General features: G+C 44.7%; 2 protein-coding genes and 1 pseudogene across 3 annotated transcripts; 2 read left to right on the top strand and 1 right to left on the bottom strand.

Annotated features, from left to right (window-relative positions):
* Window positions 1-7,369: 7,369 nt before the first annotated feature.
* LOC308164236 (uncharacterized protein) lies at window positions 7,370-11,272 on the top strand (the record flags this gene model as incomplete). The annotated part of the gene is made up of 5 exons (XM_080538377.1): window positions 7,370-7,507; window positions 8,854-8,952; window positions 9,155-9,301; window positions 9,581-9,747; window positions 10,549-11,272. The coding sequence occupies 5 exons, from the start codon at window positions 7,370-7,372 to the stop codon at window positions 10,700-10,702; spliced, it is 705 nt and encodes a 234-aa protein (XP_080394503.1). The 3' UTR covers window positions 10,703-11,272.
* A 3-nt stretch (window positions 11,273-11,275) lies between these two features.
* LOC308164541 (uncharacterized protein C21orf140 homolog) lies at window positions 11,276-12,031 on the bottom strand (annotated as a pseudogene). Its single transcript has one exon. The product of its transcript is annotated as an uncharacterized protein C21orf140 homolog (transcript).
* Window positions 12,032-14,370: 2,339 nt separating this feature from the next.
* LOC308164235 (fibronectin type III domain-containing protein 11-like) lies at window positions 14,371-15,348 on the top strand (the record flags this gene model as incomplete). The annotated part of the gene is made up of 1 exon (XM_080538376.1): window positions 14,371-15,348. The coding sequence occupies one exon, from the start codon at window positions 14,371-14,373 to the stop codon at window positions 15,346-15,348; it is 978 nt and encodes a 325-aa protein (XP_080394502.1).
* Window positions 15,349-16,783: the final 1,435 nt, after the last annotated feature.

Below are 16,783 nucleotides of genomic sequence, written 5' to 3'. Positions count from 1 at the left end.
TAAACATGCAGTTAGATGTTCATAGCTTAGCTGAATAGAAAAAAAGAAAAAACATTCAGAAATGCCTGTAGGTGGCGCCACAGACTGTTGAAATGGTTGAAACCTCAAGAGGTCTGAATTAGAAACTAGGGAGAGCTTCCCATGCCTATCCACAATGCTAAGGCACACTGATGTGAAACATTATAATGTTGATTTACAAGGCATCATTGTTGCAACAATGTGTAGATCATCAGATATAATAGACTATACATTGTATACGTTTTAATTACGCCATACTTTCTAAGGGTATTTAAGCTGTGATGAGACAACCATAACTACAATTATGTGCTTGTACTGTATAGCATGCTCAAATTTGTTGTCATGTCAATCTCATGTGGGCCTAGAAGATGTGCTTTGTCTGTTCCCTGCTTGACACTCCCTCAGAGGGATGGATCCCGGCAGGAGGCTTGGCCCCTCCTCCCTTTCCCAGCCTGCAGAATGGTGGGAACTTGGTAAGGGACAGCCCATAATTGTGCACTACACGAGCCACTTGCATGAATTACAGTAGGCAGTGCGGCTCACATGCCTGTAATAACTCTGCATAACCAGTAGGTAATGTGCGTACGATCGTTTCCACGGTCAAATTGATTCACGTTGAAATTGTATAAATCACTATGTTGACGTGGTTTTCTACGTACGACACGGGTAAGATCAAATTTGATCCAAAGTAGGCTACTTTCTATAAATGAGGCACCTGGAGTTCATTTTGCAATATTTATAGCAACTTTAATACAATAAGTTTTTGAAGGATTGTAAAAGCAATGTGGAGGATTCTATGAAGCAGCACAAGTGTGTTCTGCGCATTCAGACCATGGGGAAAGACATGGCAGAGTAGTTGAGCTCCGAGGTGATGAGCTCACAGTAACGAGAATAGATGTCCTCCAGCTGTTGGTCCTCATGCTGTGTGTCGTAGTTGTTGTTGTAGATCCTCACCTGGAACACACGTACACAGTTTATAAACCACCCTGAACTGGTCACATTATTGCACGTATGCATTTTATGAACCACACTGGACTGTTCAACTTCACATTGTTACACATGCGTTTTATAAACCACACTGAGGTCAGTTTCACAAGTAGTACAAAACCATAATAAGAGAGTAACAATTGCAGGTCAATCTTCTGTGCGTAAACCAACGAAATGGATTAAATTAACAACTCTGGTCTAGGAGAGAAGTGGCTCTGGATTGTCAAAAGAGATAAAGTATTACTTTAGGAAGCTGACTCCTGGGCTGGTTACATTAATACACATGCAGTGTATAAACCATGGCAGACGTTGCTCAATAAAACATATTCCAAACACATCAAATGTCCTCAGTTGTTTTAACCCACAGTGACATTCTGCAATGATTCAGATCACGTTTGAGTTTGCCTGTTTTTACATTAAAGGGGCAATCAGGGATTGGTACAACAAATGTTAGACTTTTAGATTAATGATATATAGCTATTGATTAAGAATATAACTTATAACAGCTTATGATGGCATTCCTGGCTGGGTGTTCAGGGCGGACGCTAGACCACTGACCCTGGTCTCGCCAGACTCATCAAAAATAAGCCTGGATTTTCCTTTAGCGACGTTGGTGGAATACCCCCCAGGTCAAGCTGCGGTCTGACCCACCTTGATGGTTCTGAGTATGGTCTTCTTGTCCAGGCGTTTCTGCAGCAGCCGGTCCAGGAAGCTGGTGTTCAGGAAAGCCCAGACCTTGAGGTAGGTGAGCTCGGAGCACATCAGAACCAGCGCCAGCAGCTCCTCGTCCACCGACTCATGGCTGTTCTTCAGGTCCAGGCTCAGCTTCTGAAGGGAGGTATAACAACCACAACAAGGACACCACTACATTAAATAGATTTCTAGGACCCCTAGGAGCCTGAACAGGAAAGGGACATCAGGGGAGGCTAGTGGAGGTAGAAATCGGGCTCATTGTAATGCATGGAACAAAATGAGGAATGGTATCAAACACCAGTCCTCATTCCATTCCATGAATTACAATGAATGGTATACAACCCATGTTCCTCATTACAATGAGCTCACATATTCAATAACACCCCTATAGCATTATCAACACTCCACTGCTGACTGCTACTGTGTATATTGACAGAGCAGAGCATACCATAGTACAAGAAACATCCTCATTCAAATCAACATTCCATGGTGGGTGTAGTGGCGGCCATCTTGTGGTCATCATTTGGAAGTTTTATCTCACAGCCTTATTAACAACCAACTAAACTCAACTGACATCGGAATGTTCAGTAAAATGACGCTTGCTATTAGTCCCGCCTCTGAATTAACTTCTCTCTGTGTTCTACACCTGCAGCAATAATGGTTACCCTAGCAACTATATATAACAATGCCTTGTCGGTTTGAGGGACCATGTCCATTCTAAGAATAATAATAATGCTTATAATTGATAACATTTATAAAGCGCTTTTTTTTAAAAAACAAAAAAACAACAACAACAAAAGCAAAACAAATACATAAAACCATGTCATAAAAGCAGCAATCAAAGTCTAACAAAGTCTAGCAGTATTATCATTATGAGTATTCTACTCATTCTATTTCTATGGAGCCCTCCCAATCCCCTTACCTGTAGACAGTTGCTGTACCAGGGCACCAAGCTGCTCAGAGCTGGCTTAGCGCTCCAGTTCTGTTGACTGAAGTAGCCGCTGGTGAGACTGAGTGACCTCAGAGGGATCTCTCTGAGCAGGATCCCACCCAGAGGGCCCAGGTGCAGGATCTGTTCCACAGAGATCTGGACCTGCATGTCTGGGCAGCGCCGGGCCAGGTGAGACCAGGAGTCGCCCCAGATCACCTGGAAGTGCGGCTCGTGGATGTGGCAGCGCAAGGTGAAGGAGCGGAGGGAGCCGCCGCCGCAGACGCAGAGGCTATGGCACGACACGGCCAGGCCGGCGAGGAGCTCGTTGGACAGACAGCTGTAGTCGAGGGTGAGGGTGGAGAGGCCCCGGAACCTGGTCAAAATCAAATCAAGGTGCGTTTTAAAGTATGTGTGTGTTTGCAGGCACATATGCACAGTTGCACACACACAAGCCAAAAAAGAGTAGCTAATAAACAAGAGTATGTAGGAGCCACTCAAACAAACACACACACACACACACACACACATTTGAATACTTTATTTGGTTCCACAAATTATATTATACAAACAGGGAATCAAATATTTCGGGGCTAAGCAGCACTGAACACTTAAGGATACACATAACACCTCCTTCTCCACACGGCCAAGCTGCCAATAATAGCTGAGACAGAGCAAAATTTGGCAACCTGTTTGGCCTTTCTTTTAGTCATTGCAGCAATTCTCAGACCCCTCATGGTGCATTTATATACATGGCCCAGACTTCCAAATACAAGTATGCTGAATTTGCTCTTGTACCCAAAGCTGGTTATCGTACTAAGTAGTGGTTGGTATTTGATATACTTGTCCTGGAAAGTCTGGTCCATGTACAGGTCAAAGGGGCAGCCTACTTCTACAATCAGCACCTCCTTGTGGCTGGTGTCAACAAAGACAACATCAGGTGTATTTGGGATGTTGGAAAAAACATCATTGGAAAAACCAAACCACTCTGGTAACACTCTGGCATGCTTGTACATAACTGCGCTAGATGGTAAGATGTTTTGTACTGTATCAGACACAATGTCCACAATACGGTCATGACGAGCTATGTACAGGTGTTTGTATGCATTACATCCATTTGTTATGTGTGCAATGGACTCTAGGTGTTGTGAATCCTGATGGTTTAAACAGAATGGACTGTGAGTGTGGGGATACCAGGTGGACAGATTGTACTTGGTCGGTAATACCTGCAGTCTTGCTTTGATGGTGAATTTCAGAACATCCTCACCAACAGCGACGTTCTTATACACTGAGTGTGAGACTGAGTGGTCAGCGAACTGCAAACAGGCTAGCTTTCCCTGTAGTCTGAGTCCACACCAGTGCTGCCTGATCTCAGACTGCTTCAGGCTGAGCAGAACCCTCCTTGCAGAGTCTCTGTGCAGTCCGACAGTCTCTTCCTGCGGTGTTGTGATGTCGGCCTTCACAATCACACAGGGGTCTGTGATCACCTCATCAGAGACAGGGACTTCAGTCTGTGTGTTAAGTTCTGTCCATCTTAGCTGAACTCCAGTCTGGTTGCAGAGGTCATTGAGATCCGGCCAGTCAGACCAGACCCCGAAGCCCTTGGCCTGGGAATCCAGTTTCCCAGAGTCTTTCCTCCTGAAGCCGAGGAGGTCGTTCTGGTGTGCGCTGGCCAGGGGGATCTTCCTTCTGCGTAGATCCAGTAGGAGAGAGGCCCTGGCCATTTCTCTAACGGTGGCATCGTCATTGTTAAGCATGTGGAGCAGGTGGGCTAGCCTGGTGGCTATGTAGGCCCACTCAACATTGGGGACTCCCAGCCCTCCCTCTCCACATGGGAGAAAGATCATGCCCCGTGTGGAGTGTGTGTTGAGGCCCACCCACTTTCTGACCAGCTGGACAGTTCTGTTCGTCATCTCTCTCAGTGCTTTGAGAGGGATGTGCACATTGGCGAAGAGGTGTTGGATTTTGGCCAGAGCCACCTCTCTCACAGCCTGGAGCTTCATGAGGATGGGGAGGGGGGACAAGTCAATCAGGTGGAGACGATGGAGAAACTCTGTAGTGAGCTCCTCGACCTGCTCGCTCCACTCGCCAGCGATGTTAAACCTGTGGCCAAGGTATGGGTAGGTCTCATTGCGGGAATACACCCTGATGGGTTGGCCCATTACAAGAAAGGTGGGGGGCTTGTCGTTCTTGGCCTTATACCAGCGGTTGCCTCCACTGCGGTGCTCATGGAGTACGGCACACTTGGCTTGCTTCACCTCCAGCCCTGACCATTGGAGGAACTCATCAGTGCGTGCCAGCATTTTGGTGATGACATCCTCCTGTCGTGATGATACCTGCACGTCGTCCGCGTATCCCTGCACAGGATTTGGGGATCGGACATGCAGAGGAGCGCACTGGTAAATCCACTTCTTCCATTGGTTGAGTGCTAAGATGAAGTTCACGGCACTCCAGGGACAGCCAGTTTTTATTCCCACCTTCAGTGCAATCGGCTCTGTGAGCTGCTGCCCACAGATAACTTGGAGAAATGAGCCTTGGTACACGCTGGATACAATATTCACAAAAGGCTGAGGCAGGTGTATTTCCTCTAATGCTTTTAGCATCACCTCATGGGGGAGTGTACCAAACGGACTGCTTCAGGCTGAGCAGAACGGACTGCTTCAGGCTGAGCAGAACCCTCCTTGCAGAGTCTCTGTGCAGTCCGACAGTCTCTTCCTGTCGAGGAGCTCACTACAGAGTTTCTCCATCGTCTCCACCTGATTGACTTGTCCCCCCTCCCCATCCTCATGAAGCTCCAGGCTGTGAGAGAGGTGGCTCTGGCCAAAATCCAACACCTCTTCGCCAATGTGCACATCCCTCTCAAAGCACTGAGAGAGATGACGAACAGAACTGTCCAGCTGGTCAGAAAGTGGGTGGGCCTCAACACACACTCCACACGGGGCATGATCTTTCTCCCATGTGGAGAGGGAGGGCTGGGAGTCCCCAATGTTGAGTGGGCCTACATAGCCACACACACACACACCCACACCCACCCACACCCACACCCACACCCACACCTACTTGTTGATGACCTGTGTGAAGCCCGGACTACTATACACCGCCAGCGGCTGTGAGAAGAACTCCTCCAGGTTGAGGGTGGTGATCCCGGGCCTCCGACCCAGATGGACATGCTGCTGGGCAGCCGCCACCGCCTCCAGAACCTCCAGGCCCTCGGGCAGGTTGAGACATGCCCCACGCAGGCTCAGGTGCCCCAGGTGAGAGCCCTCCCTCCGCAGGTAGAAGGTCAGGCTCCGGACCATGCCGGTCCGGACTCTCCAGCCCCAGCCCAAACGGTCCAGCTCCATGTGGAGGATGGTGAGCGAGCGCAGGCGTCCGCCCGTCTTGCGGAGGGCAGCCAGGAACGCCTGCATGGTCTGCTGGACAAGAACATGGGAGTTGAGTGAGTGGGAGAAACGGACCTCCAGGTGTTCCAGGTAGCGGCCGTAAACACTGGCGTAGCAGACGGCCGAATCCAGCTCGGAGCAGCCCCTCGTGGAGATGCGGCCGGAGAAACTGAAGGTCCGGGCCCTCCAGAGGGACGGGGAACGCATGGTGTGGCACCACTGGCGGCAGACCAAGGTGGCCCGTGTCCGGTCCTTGTCCCTCAGACACCTGAACACCTGGAGAAGACAAACGTCCGGGAGATAAGCCCAGCCATATTTTGGCTCGTCCTCTTCTTCCACCTCCTCCAATGCTTCCACTCCTTCCCCCTCTTCTTGGGCCTCCATCACTTCTCTTTTATCCTCTCCTATCTGCTCCTCCTTCTCCTCTTCATACTCCTTGTAGGCGCCAGGTATGGGTTGTATTGTTGTTTGTTGCATAAAAGTAAAATAGGTAAGTGAAAATAGATCAAATAAGTTTAAAAAAAAGCTTATCGGGTTAAACAACAGTAGCTCTACGCTAGCTAAGGTGACCAGATTTCTCACATGCAATCTGGGGACATTTCCAACTTTTTAGGAAAAATGTATACATTTTATCATGATGAAATACAGAAACGGGGACAATTGCTGTTTCATTTATTTTGACCTTATTTTGACCAATAAGACACAAGCAAGAATACTCAAGTGTAACAACTGGAATGTGCCTCTCAACATTAGTGTCAGTGTACTGTAAGTGGTATTAAAAGTAATTCTTAGAACTGTTCAGGTTGACGAGCCAACCATCAACCAAGCGGGGGGTCTGGGGGTCCTCCCCCAGAAAAAAAGAGGATTTAACACTTAATTTCCTGCATTCTGGTGAATTTGTACACACTATTGTGCTTTTTATGCCCATTTTTATCTCCACTACCCTACTCATACTTTAAGCCTAACATAATGTTTAAGCCTAACATAAGACTAATGATGTTGTCAAAATTCTGTATATTGTATTGTATTTTTATTAATAATTTAAAACAACTTTATACACCCACTGCATATATTTCATTGTATTATCATTGAGACTGTCTGCGTGCTTTCCCCACACTTGGATGTAATTCACTGAGTGGTGAAGAATGACCTTGTTATTGCTCCATTCAATCATAATGAGCTCGTTAATGGGGAACAATCGGGGCTGAAATGCTTTCTATTGAATGTAATGATCGTCCATTAACGGGTAATATGCATACATTGACGTTATAAAGGGGTGGAGGACCGCATGGGTAGGACCCTTGGCAGCAGGTTCGGTGACAATGTAAGCCAAGACAAAAAAATTAAATAATGAAATGAAATGCTTGAAACGGGGACTTTTCCGGGGACGGTTTGTTGTCGGGGACAGGTCATCCAAACCGGGGATTGTCCCCGGAAATCGGGGGCGTCTGGTCGCCGTATTTTAACTGATAAATCCCTCGCCTCCAAAACGGACCAGGCATTCCACTAAAGGTGGATCAGTATAGCGGCGCTATAAATAAATGCGGCGCTCAGGCAACTCGAGATTGGAATTCAAGCCTCAGGTGATTCCTCGAACGAGGATCAGCCTTGTGTCATCAGTGTTCACAGAAGACAGGCTTACAAATCTTCGATATGGGCGCGTGCACGCAGACATAAAAAGCCCTGAAGTGTCGATCTGTCGAAATGAAGATACTCCACTCTGCAGGGGTACTACATTTACGCAGCATTCCGAATTATTGGTTTTTATGAAGACGGAAAAATAAGATGTAAAATAGTGCAATACTGCCGCAATTAACAAGGCGAGGGAAATGGTTTGGCAAGAAATTGCTGACCGATTAAATGCGTAGGTCATACTAGCCCCAGTTATTGTTATATGTTCATATTTTAATAAATTAATATTACTACTGTGGTGATATCCGCAGCAGGCTTCAAACCGTCATATCGCCACAATGGCCTAGTGGTATCGACCGCGGCCACAGGATTTATTCGTCATTTTATATCGGTGGTTCAAATCCCTCTTCAGACGCACTTTTTACTGCATTTCGTTGTCTGAATCTAATGTAAAATCTCATCTAAAAAAGTATGTAGGCTATAAAATGATGGTGCAGGCTAATTTACAAGAACTGACACGATTACAATGGTGTTTGAAACCTTTGCATGAAATCTTCGGTTAAATGTAAAAAAAAAAAAAAACTTAGTCAAGTCTCGAACTCGCAACCTTTGGAACTCGAGTCGGCTGCCTTAACCACTACACCAGCCAGACCACTGTGATGACAGCAATGCAAGTTGAGACAATTGCTTCTTTTTTTTTTTGCACTCTTTTCTTTATTGATCTATCGATCTATCTATCACACTTTCAAAATATCAAGTTATCTATCACACAATCAAAATATCTATCGATCGATCACACTTTCAAAATATCAAATTATCTATCTATCACACAGTCAAACTATCTAATCTATCTATCTCGTGTGAAGTGGGAACTAATATTTCCTAAAAGACACATGAGGAACTGTCGTTCGGGGTTTAGTTTCCACCTGTGAGCCTTTTTTGACGCACGGATGACTATAGCCTGTGTTTTAGCCTGGTCGGGAGCAGGCTAATTATATCTGACTCAGAAGGAGCTCAACCAAGCAGCGAATTATTTGAGCCACATTGATGGCACCGAACGCAAGCTAACATTTTCGAGGCTTAGAACTTTATCGAGGCTTAGAACTTTATCGAGCTTCGTGGAATAGGGTCTTCAATTATCATTGAACCTGGATATCAGTTTTATGTTATCTACTCAACATCCCCGCTCTTTCTATTGTTCCCAACCTGCAGGACCACAGAAGTGCTCTCCACTGGGCCTGTTCTGCTGGCCACACCGTCATTGTGGACTTCCTCTTGGATCTGGGGGTTGATGTGAATCTGCAAGATGATGTAAGCTAAAGTCAACAATTAGCTACATAGCTGATGCACTTCTACTACATCTGATATACTTCTAATCTACATTCAGCTAAACAAATGGCATTGTTGTACAATTCATTGTAATGGTAGAGTCAAATGGACGATATCAAACGTGTTGTAGAACATTATATAATCCATTGAAATCACATTGATGTTGTCTCATCTGTTGCCCCAGGCCTCCTGGGCTCCCCTCCACATAGCAGCATCTGCAGGCAGAGAGGACATTGTGAAGTCCCTCATTTCCAAAAGAGCTCAGCTGAACTCTGCCAACCAGAACGGCTGCACCCCTCTTCACTATGCAGCCTCCAAGGACAAATACGAGGTATTGTCATAGTCTCCATTTGGGTCAGTCAGACCGATGCCATACTTTAGCTATGCTGCCCACCAGTAGACATACAACAACCACAGCCAAGTAGGTTAAGCCTATTGGTATGTGATCTGTGATCAGTAGGGCCTACCTGGGAACAGAGCATTGTGTGTCTGGTCCAATCGAAATCAGACCAAACTCTTCACTACAATAATACACATGTAGCTTACAGTTAAACCAAAGTTAAAAGATAGTATTTTTTTTCCATTAAGAGTCATGTTGATCTTGTTCCAGATTGCCCTTATATTGTTGGAGAAAGGGGCGGACCCTAATGTCACAGACAAGCTGCAAGCCACTCCCCTACACAGAGCCTCAACCAAGGGCAACCTCCGGTTGATTCAGCTGCTGCTCAAGCAGAGTGCTTCTACCAACATCCAGGACTCAGAGGGCAACACTGCACTGTAAGAACTGAAGAGCTGTGTGTGTGTGTGTGTGTGTGTGTGTGTGTGTGTGTGTGTGTGTGTGTGTGTGTGTGTGTGTGTGTGTGTGTGTGTGTGTGTGTGTGTGTGTGTGTGTGTGTGTGTGTGTGTGTGTGTGTGTGTGTGTGGCTGGAGTGGGAAATAACACTTGTGCACTATAGGGGGGACTGGGGTAGTGGTGGACTGCTGATTCACATGCTTAGTATTCAAATGTATTGATTGTAAGTCGCTTTGGAATAAGGCGTCTGCTAAATGCCAAAAATGTAAATGTAAATGGTGGTCTAGTGGATAGTGAGTTGGACTTGTGATCGGAAGGTTGTGAGTTAAAATCCCGCCTGAAACCACACCACTACTAGTGTGCCCTTGAGTAAGGCACTTAGCCCTCAGTTACTCCAGGGGGAATGTCCCTGTAATTCGTAATTGTAAGTCGCTTTGGATTAAAGGCGTCTGCTAAATGGCAAAATTAATTAATTAATTTGACTGACATTACCATCAACATTAGCAACATACACAGCAAAACTCTTGCAATGACTGAGAATGGGCAACATAGGCTCTAGCATAAATAAGAGAGCGGCAGGTCTGACACTTCATAGGGATGTCATAAGGAACCATCATGAACATGTAGTGTAGATAAATGACCACTAGGAGGCACCACCGACTTCACAATTTATCGCACTTTTTAGATCTTATCCAGATTGTTGACTTTTCTAATGCTGTGTGTGTGTGTGTGTGTGTGTGTGTGTGTGTGTGTGTGTGTGTGTGTGTGTGTGTGTGTTTCACCAGACACCTGGCGTGTGATGAGGAGCGTGTAGAGGCAGCCAAGCTGCTGGTGGAACATGGAGCCAGTATTTACATTGAGAACAAGGAGGAGAAGACACCCCTGCAGATGTCCAAGGGAGGCTTGGGCACGATACTGCGGCGGATTGTTGAGGGCTGACCCATCTACTGACCAATAGAAGATATACCCCAGGGGTCTCACAGAGCATCCGAAGCCTTCAGTGGTTTTCTCTCCTCAACTCCATCTCCTCCCTTTTATCTCCCATCCATCATCCCCTCCTCATCGCTATGTCTGTACTTTTGAGAACAGGATTGGTTAAGGCCATATTATTGAGGGGGTAGTTTTCACCTGTCACATTCAGTGAAAAGGAAGAGAGGAGAGATGGGAGGAACATTGGGATGCACACTGGTTGCAGCTTTGCTTGAGAGGGAGAACTGTTCTGACAAGAGGCATTTGAGGTAAAACTCTAAGCAGACAGGATGATGATGTTAACAATATCTAAAACAGTGTTTTTGTAGGTATGCATCAACTGTGTTGTGATATCATAATGACTTAATGATGTTACCTATGAAACACGTTGATCTGTGAAAGCATAACAATAATTGCTTGTTAATTCCATTCCTCTCTAATGTAATCTCCATGAATGAGTTGTTTGCAGACATCACCTAAATATCTATTTTCCAATCGATTTAATGCGCTCCTGTAATGTTTATAGTCAGAATAAATACATTATCACTGATTGTCATTCAGGTAATGGTTCTCGTAATTTCCACACTCTTGTCACTGCCTCTTCCCACTTCCTTTTGGTAATTTTCTTTAGAGCCCCCTCCATCAATTATGTCCAGTAGATGTATTTATGCAGTGTCCCGGTCCCAAATCGCTTCTGAGCATTTCCCCCGGTTGTTGGCTGCGAACCACGTCACAGTGGACCATGCGTTGTTGAGAGGGCTCAGATGCGCGCTTTGGAAAGGGAGTTGGAGAAGTTCGTGCCCGTGAGTGTGTGCCACCTTCGGGCAGCAGGTCATCGGTGCGAGTTCCACCGGGGCCGTGGGCAGGTGACGAAGGTACCCCGTGGAAACAGAGTTACTGCCACGCCTCAATGACCTCCAGCTCTGATTGTTGACTACAATCGCACATTTGCCGTAGTTTTCACTCAAATTAGAACACAATTCCTCAAATATTTCCGCAGAGGGTTTAAGTGAGCATGATCCGTTGCGTAAAACTTTGTATTTCCAGGGGGCCCATCCTCTCTGTCCGCCAGTGTGAATTATGCTCCAGGTGTGGTTATTTCGCGATGAATCTTTCGCAGCGGATATGTCCCCGGTGATCAGGCCCTCAGAAATCTCCATCTCGCCGACGTAAACCCGATATAATCCGTCGTTTTGCAGGTGCTTGATGTCTCGGATGTATGGGGTGCATAATTTGAGGCCCGCTGTTGGTTCTCCTTTTCCACATCGACTGTAAGAGATTTCGCAGCTTCAAGCGCATACTCTGTCCGGTTGGTGCCTTTAGTTTAGTTTATTAGTTTATTATATCGAGGACAATCCAAATACATGAACCATATAAAATACAGTAAAAAAGGCAGCGTTAGCCTAGTCGGCTAATTTTCAGCTGAAGTCCCCGGCCAGTTACAACATGGCATCCTGAAAAGTAAAGTCTTTAGTTAAAATAAAACATTTAAATATTCTAAGAACACGTGGCTGAGACAAGGTACCCCAACATCACACTTGACAAAAAACACAAGTAAGCAAGCTGAGGTGATTGAAGGGGCTACAACAAACACCACATACACACAAGTGTGGAGGCTGGTGACTTCCAGAATTGAGGAGGCCAATTTTTTTTCCGCTTGCTCGCTTCACTCGCGATGGAATGTTCCCTGTTCTTCTTATCTGTCTTTGTTAAAAAATATTAATTTGTGTTTGGCGGTACTGAAGGGATTGGGCCACTCTCAGGATGGTGGATGAAGCAGCTTTTATTGCCTGCACAATGGGTCATCAAATAAACAAAACAATTGGCATGAATCTCTGGTCCGCCTGCAGCAGCTATTGTCCCTTCTGCTCAGGCTCACAACATTCACCACAACATACTACATACAATCAATGACATGTCAAAAGCACTCAAACACTATGTCAATCAGACACACAACATACAATTCAGAACAATACTTCATCCATTTCTAATATTTATCCTGCAGAACAGCACTCATACACGCGTGTGGCGGAAAAAGGTACTACACGGAGGCCAGGCCTCCTGTGCCCACCCATTTTCAGTGATTTGGCCAATCACATATTGCCATGAAAAAAATTGCATTACATTGACTTCTATGAGAAACCACTTTCCGACAGGAGGCCTGGCCTCCGTGTAGTACCTTTTTCCGCCACACGCGTGTATGAGTAATAGAAACGGATAGGGATTCTGGCCTGTAGGTGCTTTACAATTGCAATATTGGGTTTTAGCCATGGAAAAGATTTATGAACAAAACGGAAATAATATTAATAAATAATATTAATATAAAAATAAAAAAAATATGTTTTTTGTTAAATAAAAAATAAAAAATATAATTATTGCTTTTTTAAATCTCTCTCTCTTCTCTCAAATTATTGGGGAGGCCAGGCCTCCTCCACCTCTATGGAGGAGCCTCCACTGAGCAAATATACCTAACATATTTACGTGACGCAGACGGCACTAGAAAGCGCAGGTAACGTGTGTACTCCTCCCTAATATTGCATCACCTCATCTAACATGTTGTTTACCTTAACTGTTTTTATTTTCAGTGTGTTGTCAGAGTGTTTGCCTACCTTGGAAAGTGGAAAGTCTGACCAAAACATAATAAACAACAACAGTTAGCAGCTGCGCCTAAGAATGTAACCCAGATAACACCCTCAGATAAAGGAGGGGGACGCTAGGAGGATGAAAACCTTATCAAGATTGTATCGCACAAGAAATCCTCCTGGCTTCTCTTAATGAATTCTTGGAAGATAGTAGATGTTGGATGTCCCAGAACTCTTTACAGAATGTCCCAAAACTCTTTACAGAATGATAGTAAATTTGAGGTAGTCATATTTGGTCCTCCTACCTCCAGTCCTCCACGGTAGCAAAACAGCAAAACAGTCTTAGCTCAAAACTCTAAACAGTTGTACAGTCATCTTTTTCATCAGTTGAGAAACATTTCCAAAATACAGCCTTTCTTGTCATTTGCCAATCTAGAAAAAGTCATCTCAAAAAGTAATCTCATCTTGTCTAGATTATTAGAACTCTCTCTATTCTTCCCTCAGTAAAACGTTCTCCTCACAGGCCCAGAATGCAGCAACTAGGCTTTTAACCAAACTAGGAAAAGAGACCACACCACACCAATTTTAGCCTCTACACTGGTTACCTGTTAATTTATTTAAAGATTTTACTGATAACTTTTAAGCCTCAATGCAGCCTAAGCCCCTCAGGCAGGGCCTTCTGGCCGATCCGGACTGAAGACAAAAGGTGTCTGTGCCTTTGCCATTAGACTCTGGAAGACTTCTGCCTGATGACATTAGGATAGCAATATCTGTATTTTCTTTTAAATCTATCAGTTTTGTACACTAGCCTTTGCAATTGAAGCTGCCTTTATTCTTTTAAATGTGTTTTACAGTTTTCTACTTAGATTTTTGTTATATCTGTTTTATCTGTACATTTGTAACTTTGTAACAATGTTTTAAAAATGTGCTATATAAATAAAGTGTATTCATATTATATTATTATATTAAATGCAGGCTTATCTGAGAGGAGAAAGTTAGCTTGAAAAATGGATGCAGAGGTATTCAACTTAGTGTATGCATTACTTTGCAGTTAACATGAAAAGAATAAAGGTGACCCGCCCAAGCAATGACATCAGTGAGCAGCAGCACTCCGTGTCCAACGACTCATGGACCACCTTCATGGACACCCGCCACCAGATCCTGCAGCTACTCTCCACTGAGTTGTCCCCCTGCGCCCTCAAGGCCCGTATCAGTCACCTGGACCTCCTTCAGAAGTGCTCCTTCTACCTGGATGTCAAGCAGCAGGACCAGCCATCCTTGGCTCAGGACCTGCAGCAACAGCAGCTACAACTGCAGCAGCAGCAGCAGAACTACTTGCCCCCCGCCACCTTCTTTCAACTCATAGACCCTTGGAAGCTTGAACGCATGAAGAAGCTTGGAACCAGCCAGGTGAAGATCCAGCTGAGCCTATTGGAGGAGCTCTGTGAGCTGATCTGTAAAGGCAAGGAGGAGCTGGAGGCCATGCTGGAGTCCAAAGACGACCAGGTGGACCTGTTCTCCCTCGCCCAGGAGAACGAAAGGTGGCGAGGAAAGGTGGCCCAGCTCAACAAGGCCCTGCTGGACTTTGACTCCCGGGCGAGGCCTGGCAAGCTGCACCCCAAGCACAAGCTCATCCCCGACTGTGGCCGCAGCACCAAGATGCCCATGGTGTCACTGACCATCAAGACGCCCGTGGTGTTTGACAAGCTCCACTCAGAGGCGTTTAGCATCAGTGCCAAGCTGCACTGGTTCGTCTTTGGGCATGCGCCCCAGGACCCGCGGGAGAAGTTTGAGATCCACTACAAGCTCTTGCAGCCGGCCAACGCAGAGGAAGGGAGCCATCTGGGAATGGTCACCTGTACCGCCTACTCTGTTCTGATCGGGAACCTGCTGCCTGAGAGGTGCTATGAGTTCACAGTGAAGAGGGAAGACCGTGGCCTGGTCTACGGTCACTGGAATGAGACCCTTATCCTCAAAACCACTGCGGGGTCCATGGAGAGCCGGGAGAGGAAGAGGAGGCTGTTTCTCTCGTAGTGTGTTGCTGCCGTTAATGCCTAGCTATTTGAAATGAAAGACGTTTAAAAAAAGATGGTGTTTGTTGTTATGTGCTTATCCTTGGTAGATACAATCACACTATTGGAAGACATGTGGTATTGCATCTGTGTGCTTGGGATTGTTATTCACAAACCCAGCAGTCTGATGTTTAACTTAACAAACTGTGTTTGGGTCAATGACGTGACATGTACATTTTGTGTCCGAATGTAATATTTTCTAAAATTAACAATTAATATATATGTATACATTATGTTAACTAACACTATTTGCTCTCCTTTATTGAATACACAAAGAGTTTATGGTGATTTTTTTTACAATATCAGGCACTTTCAGCTCTTTAATGGGTTAAAAAGTCATTCGGTACAACCGTCCGAACACAAATGCAACCAGCTAATGTGCCATTAAAATATCTAAAATGATATTACAACTATTATATAAACATTCTGGCATGGTTTTACAAGGGTTTATAACAATATACTGCTAAATGGTTAAGGATTTTAAAGTAGAAATGTTTGCTTTCCTCAAATCACTTTTGTCACCAAAAAAATTATTTCACTGATATCATTCGGAGCAACCAATTTCAAGGCACCATTTTGGATCAAATCAATTGATAATCATCATGTGACAGGATATTACATCATTAAGACCCCTGCAGCAGACCCTCTGGGTGAGAAGAAAAGTAGCCAGCTCTCTCTTAAATGTTTGATAAATGCTCTTTTCCGCTCCCCGTAATGAATATCCTCAAATATCACATCATTCGGTACAACCGCTAAAACACACTGGAAATGTTTAAATATTTTAGAAAGATATATTTAATATGAATTCTTATATTGCTAAATTCAAGCTCAAGTTCTCACATAGGTAGCTAAACATGTGCCTGTTTTAACTGTTTACTTGAAGAAAATAATTCGGTACAACCAGAAATCTGGTTAAATATAAATATAATGGTTGTACCGAATGATGACAATCTATGTTAGTCCTATTTGCACATCTTTGGGTGCAAAAAATATAAAATATATTATTAATGGAAAATGTGTTATTTAACTTTTTGCACTTCTGAAAACCTTATCCGTCATTGATCCGTTTACAGCATCAGATGGGGATGGTGTGTGTGAGAGAGAGAGAGAGAGAGAGAGAGAGAGAGAGAGAGAGAGAGAGAGAGAGAGAGAGAGAGAGAAGAGAGTGGGAGAGAGAGAGAGAGAGAGTGGGAGAGAACGAGTGTGTATTAGGGATTGCCTTTCTCTTGCCAAATGGAAAATGCAAATATTTAAAAGAACACAGTATACTATATATATATTTTATACATATATATTATTTTTTTATCACTTCATTCTTTTTTTTTAAAAATCATTTTTTATCATTCTATGATCATTCTATCATTCTAAGGAAAAATAAATAAAGTGAAAAAAATCAT

This window comes from Nansenia antarctica (genome assembly GCF_963989245.1).
Source record: "Nansenia antarctica genome assembly, chromosome: 8".
Taxonomy (NCBI): domain Eukaryota; kingdom Metazoa; phylum Chordata; class Actinopteri; order Argentiniformes; family Microstomatidae; genus Nansenia; species Nansenia antarctica.
The sequence above is the reverse complement of the archived record's forward strand: the minus strand, read 5'-3'. Positions and strand labels throughout refer to the sequence as shown.